At 40.7% G+C, this 6131-nt stretch overlaps 1 protein-coding gene across 1 annotated transcript in view; it reads right to left on the bottom strand.

The window, feature by feature from the left end:
• NXNL2 (nucleoredoxin like 2) overlaps nucleotides 1-6131 on the bottom strand; it is a 9430-nt gene that overhangs the window by 2589 nt on the left and 710 nt on the right. The window contains 1 exon segment of the mRNA XM_009639524.2: nucleotides 5052-5065. Coding sequence (XP_009637819.1) covers nucleotides 5052-5065 — 14 coding nt within the window.

Genomic DNA, 6131 nt, shown 5'->3' with positions numbered 1-6131 from the left:
TAGGTGTTCAGACTAGAGACCCATGAATGAAACAGATGCTAATGAATTTATAATGTTCATTTTGGAAGGCAGAAATTAAAGAAAGTATCTTCCAGCACATCGTCCTCACAAGTGATATTCCACAGTTTTAGGAGTAGGAATGCAAGCTATGGTGACAGACATTCTGGTATCTAACAGGAAAAGTGAGGAACATAAAATTTACATCTAAGATGCATGTTGTGCACTCTAAAAGAAATCCCAGAAAAGTGTAATCTGTTGAGGAAGGTCACGTGTTTCAGAAGGGGTATAAGAAACAAGTTAAGTGAACTGCAACAGATCACCTAAAAGTAACAACCTCCACAACACCTGCAGAAATTAAGCACCTTTAGAAGAACCAGAGGATAGAGACACAACAAGCAATAATGGAGTAGCCAACTTCCAAAATATGAGTTAGCATTGCTCTCAAACAAAGCTTAAACACTAAATGAAAATGTAGTGCCTAAGTGCCATCACTACAAGCAAGAACGTCTGCTGTGTGAAGTTCAAATTTCAAAGAATTTTGACTGAGTAGAAAAAAATTTGTAGACATAGTTAAAAAATACAAGACATTAATATATAGACATTCTCTATGATTTCCTGGAAAAGAGGAGGAATCTTAAAAATACAGAAAATAAGACTCAAGCGAAATACTGGCTCAGATAAGGCATTCCTGAAACACATATTTCCTTCTGATTTCTTCCTTAAGAGAAGAAAAAACAACAGATGAATGATACTGCTCTGCCATTACATTGGCTGAGCAATAATGCAGGGAGTATTACAGAAGCAATAATACGATCTAGCAACAGGTTTGCCCTCTCACTGAATTCAAAAATAAAAGCAAGCAACCAAGAATTCCCATAGACCCTTCCGAAGTCTGCTACAATGGGAGAAAAAAACCACTCCAAAGCAACTACATGTAGAAACCATATAAAAGACTATCACCTCATACCACCTATATGACAAGCAAGAGGGCTGGAAGATACATTTTACTGATTCAGCAGGCAATAAAATAGCTTGAGATGCCTAACACAATTGCAGCAATCACAGGCCAAACAGTAGGAAACTGAAGGTAATTTACAATGGAGACTAGAAACTAACACTTTGCTTTCCCAAGGGAATGCATATATAGCTTATCCACTCCAGCACACATCTTGTTTACATAACTTCTGAAGGTGGCTTGCATGAAACCAGCCTGAAGCACGCACAGAATTTGCTTACTTTTGTGTGCAACTTGTGAAATGAATGGACCTGAGGAAGACTTGGGAACAGTTCTGCAGACAATGCTTCTTAATCACTGTGTACGTGTGTACCAGTGCTTACAAAAATGACTTTTAAAAACCTGTTAAGATCCCTCTCTCCTATAGGGATCTCAAATCCTGTAACTCACCCACACAAACGACACATACACCATGGGACTAACTCCAATGAAAATTTATGAAATCATCAACCACAGAATAGAAACATTACATGTGCTACAAAGGCAAACTCGATTCTCCTACAGTAAAAATACAGCAATGGAACTAATGACATTCTTAAAAATCAGTTACCTAGCTGTTCCCAGTTAAGTGTAAAGGCACATACAGTGTCTTATGGACTAGAAAAATCTAAGACCCAAACAGAGAAAGCAGAAGAGGAAGCTATAATGAAAGATAGCTATGGAAGACTGAACAAGTAACCTCTATAGACACAAGGAATCTTTTAGCCAAATCCCTTGAGATACCGGACCCTGACCACTCACATTAGAACATGAGAGGGCAACCCTCATTTACATATGAAATACCAAAAAGATGAAATTAAGACTGAGGCAAACTGGAAGTCATTACAAGCGTTAGGTCTTCTGATTCTTAAGAGAAGGCTGGATGAAAGTTTCTGAAAGCACAGATTTTATATTACTAGGTAGCATTGGCTTGGATGGAGTTAATTTCCTTCATAGCAGCTTGCCTGGTGCTATACTTTAGATTTGTTACTAAAACAGTGTTGATAACAGGGTTGTTTTAGCTATCGCTGAGCAGTGCCTACACAAAGTTAAGGGCCTTCCCGATCCTCATGCTGCCCTGCCAGTAAGTAGGTTGGGGGGGGCACAAGAAGTTGGGGAGAGCACACATCTGGGACAGCTGACCCCAACTGACCAAAGGGATATTCCATATTATATGACATCATGCTCAGCATATAAAGCTGGGGGAAGAGGAAGGGACTGACATTCAGAGTCATCTTCCCAAGCAACCGTTACACATGATGAAGCCCTGCTATCCTGGAAACTGCTAAACATCTGCCTGCTGATGGGAAGTAGGGAATGAGTTCCTTATCTTGCTTTGCTTTTGTGTTCACCTTTGCTTTATTCATTAAACTGTCTTCATCTCAACTTCAACCCACAAGTTCTCACCTTCACGCTTCAGATGCTATCCCTCATCCCAGTGACCCAGCAGCTAGGTGGGGCTTGGCTGCCTATCAGGGCCAAGTCACAACATTGGTGAGTATTTTTATGTAAGGGTTTAAGATCTATACACAAGACAGTTTCTGAGATGTAGACAACATGGGGCAAAGTTACTATCCTATTGGGAACAAAACTGGTAGATCTTATACTTGTGTAATGTGGTATCTGGCAATATTTGAATTTTAACAGCTTTCACTTGAAAGTGATGGACAACTTGCTAATGTACTTCTAGCAGTATACCCTGTAATACACAGCCGTATGTCTATTTTCTTTTAGCTGTGAACTTTCTGCATTGTTAGCTGTTAGTCACATGAACAAGCACATCCTATAGATGGGATTAAATTTTAAAGTGTCTGTTGAGATTTTGGGATAGTAGTCAAAAAAAGACTAAGAACAGGCAATAGCTCTTAACTGCTCAAATACTTTCAACTCTTCTTCTGCCTTCCTTTTTTAGCCCCCATCCCTATGTATTCCCGTATCCACCCTGATACCTAAAGCTTCCTAATATAAAATGTAAGCATATCCTTTTTATTTTCCTTTTTAAGAATTCTTTGGGATTCTAATTTTCACTGATGTGTACAGGAGATGGTCTCAGTAAATATCTGTCTATCTGGCAGCCTGCAAGAATTACTAGCAAATGCTGGGCACCCACACAGAGAATGATGCTTTTCACAGTAGGGCTCAGTATAAACACAGCAGTACATCTTTGTGTATCATAATTAAAACATCAGTCCCCATTTATAGCATTTGTCATTGACATGATCTGTCCTACTCCTGCTCTTCCTCTGTACTATTCACTTTCTCTTCCTAGTGCTCACTTCCTACTAGACTGCCTTCACACACCTCTGCAAGGATCAAAAGCCTGTGCCTCTGTCAGCAAAAATCAACATTAACACTGCAGTCAAGGCATCAGGAGCAGTATTTCCTGTTAGTCATACCACAGACTACATGAAGTAGTAAAGGTGCAGTCCCACCTCAGGGAAATAGTTGGGACTAACGGCATGGAAGAGTCTTGAGATCCTGCTCTGAATTTAGCACATTGCTTCTCTGCAAGCATTACACTTCATACAAGTATGAATGCAGGCTATTGCTTAACAAGACAAAAGCCATTCCAAGAAACTCCATTATTCCATTTGTGAAGTGTGTTTTAGATGGCAAATTTAAAATTGGCTCCACTGTGCCTAGAAGAGACTTCAGTCTATGCTGCAATTACATATCTTAAACACTGAAGTCACCAGTTATAGTATTTTAACTTCACTGAAGATTCCAAAATGCCTTCTTTTCATAGTGTACAAGAGCAACCAATTTGGATTATTTACAATGGAACTTTAAAAATATTATGAACAATACATTTAAATAAATATGTGAATGTTAATATTAACAATCAAATTATTAATTTACATTAGTCAATTTGAAAATATATTCTTACTTAGAACTAGTACCTAGCCAGAATTATAGTTTGGTTTACTGAACACACATCTGTCTGCTTTAAGTCTACCATGATTCACCAGTATCCCTGAAGCCAAACTACCAGTTAATTCAACCTTGTACGTCTGCTGTGGTTTAACCCCAGCCATCAGCCAAGCACCACTCAGCCACTCACTCACTCCCCCCCACAATGGGATGGGGGAAAGAATCAGAAGAGTAAAAGTAAGAAAACCCATGGGTTGAGATAAAGACAGTTCAATAGGCAAAGCAAAAGCTGCGCAGCCAAGCAAAGCAAAACAAGGAATTCATTCACTACTTCCCAGGGGCAGGCAGGCATTTAGCCATCTCCAGGAAACCAGAGCTCCATCACACAATAACAGTTACTTAGGAAGACAAACGCCATCACTCCGAACATCCCCCTTTCCTCCTTCTTCCCCCAGATCATATACTGCTCATGACATCATATGGTCTGGAATAGCCCTTTGGCCAGTTTGGGTCAGCTGTCCTGGCTGTGCCCCCTCCCAGCTTCTTGTGTGCCTGGCAGAGCATAAGAGGATGTGAAGTCGTTGACTGGTGTAAGCGCTGCTTGGCAACAGCTAGAACAGTCAGTTATCAACATTCTTCTCATACTAAATCCAAAACACAGCACTATACCAGCTACTAGGAGGAAAACTAACTCTGTCCCAGCCAAAACCAGGACATCTCCACACAAGCCCTTTATTGTTGCAAGCCCTTTATTGTTGCATGCAAGAAACACAACTGCAAAAACTTTGCCTTTTCATACCCCCCAGCACTTTGTTCACCAGCAAGCCACTTCAAACACTATTATGTCACAGCTACCTCTGACAGGACAAGCTGTGTTTCTCTACAGGACTCTGAAGGGCATTATGGACTGCTACAGAAAAGCCAATTAAACGATCTCTGTACCTCCACTCCACATGACTTGTGCAAGAGCAGAGTCAGAAATAGACCCCTAATCCACAAGAGGCTGAAGCTGTAACTGCATTCCCACGGTCTTTGCCGAGCAGCTTGCTGGATGCAGTAACTTCAAGTGCTACATTTCTGTCTATTCAGATTAGTATTACCAAATATAATTGCAGCTTGGGGAGCCTTTGGAGAACTATGGAAAACAGCATTGCTATTTCAATCTATTTTTAAAGTCAATGGAAACCATCTTAAAAAGGCCTAACATTCCCGCATGTCAGCAGCCAGTTAATGAGCCAAGGAAGGATTAAATAGTTCCTGCCTTTAGGTTGTTTGCTCTTGAGGTTGTCAAAGTGCACTGACAAAATAAGATTAGTAAACCTGCTCTGCGCTGACTGAGTAGCTAGGGTGCCACACAGCTCTATCCCAGGTAGCACACAGTGAAGGATCGAGAGTTAAATGAATGCTAGAAGTTACTAAGAAGCACTACAACAAAGTTGTTTCTACATTTAAAAGTCACACTCCTTGACTTTGATGACATCTGTAACTATTTTCTACAATCTACTTACACATTATTTAAAGGGACAAAAAATACTTTACCAGTGTTTGCATGTATTTTAAGTCTTCAGTTACAGGCATTTCAGTGGCCCTGAAGATCTCACCTGTGCTCCTGTAATCCCAATCTATATTTCTTGACAGGAGCCAAATCATGTTTCTCACAGTCATCCAAATGAGTCTGTGCCCTTGACTTGGGTGATCAAAACAGTTCTTGGTTTTATCATTCACCCTGTTACTTACACACAGTCGTGTCCTTTCCTTTCATTGTTTTGCCAAGCAAGCTGCCTACGGGAATGCCCCTTTAGAAACCTATCAGCACGAGAACTGTACATCCCAGCTACCATGTGCATTTGCCACAGCTACATTCCAGATGTCATTACATTTCTTTTTCACCTAGCAGACCTGTACCTGTCTGAAATTCTTCACAGTTTTGCTCTGCTCTCCTCTAAGTTACTCAGCTATAATTTTGCATCTTCTTCATTTGCCTTTTTTTTCCAGAGCATTAGTAGGGTAGGCAACCCAGAACAGCCTTAATAACAGCTACTGCCACGCTGCAGAACAATTGGCTCGATCCGTTTGCCATTTGCTTGCTTTGACTCAGTAGCCATGTCATCTTGTTAATACTTGGGGTCTTTACGAACCCTTCCCCAAAGAAATTTTAAATCCTAAATTGCGTGTGCAGAACTCGTTTTTCTCCACCGCGTTCTTTACGGATGTAAGGGGCTAGAGCCAAGCGAGTTCTCTGGCGGAAGCCGGCCGCTGGCTTTGG

This window comes from Egretta garzetta, unplaced genomic scaffold (assembly GCF_000687185.1).
Source record: "Egretta garzetta isolate BGI_Z169 unplaced genomic scaffold, ASM68718v1 scaffold375, whole genome shotgun sequence".
NCBI classification, from domain to species: domain Eukaryota; kingdom Metazoa; phylum Chordata; class Aves; order Pelecaniformes; family Ardeidae; genus Egretta; species Egretta garzetta.
This window is presented reverse-complemented; position numbering and strand designations above follow the sequence as displayed.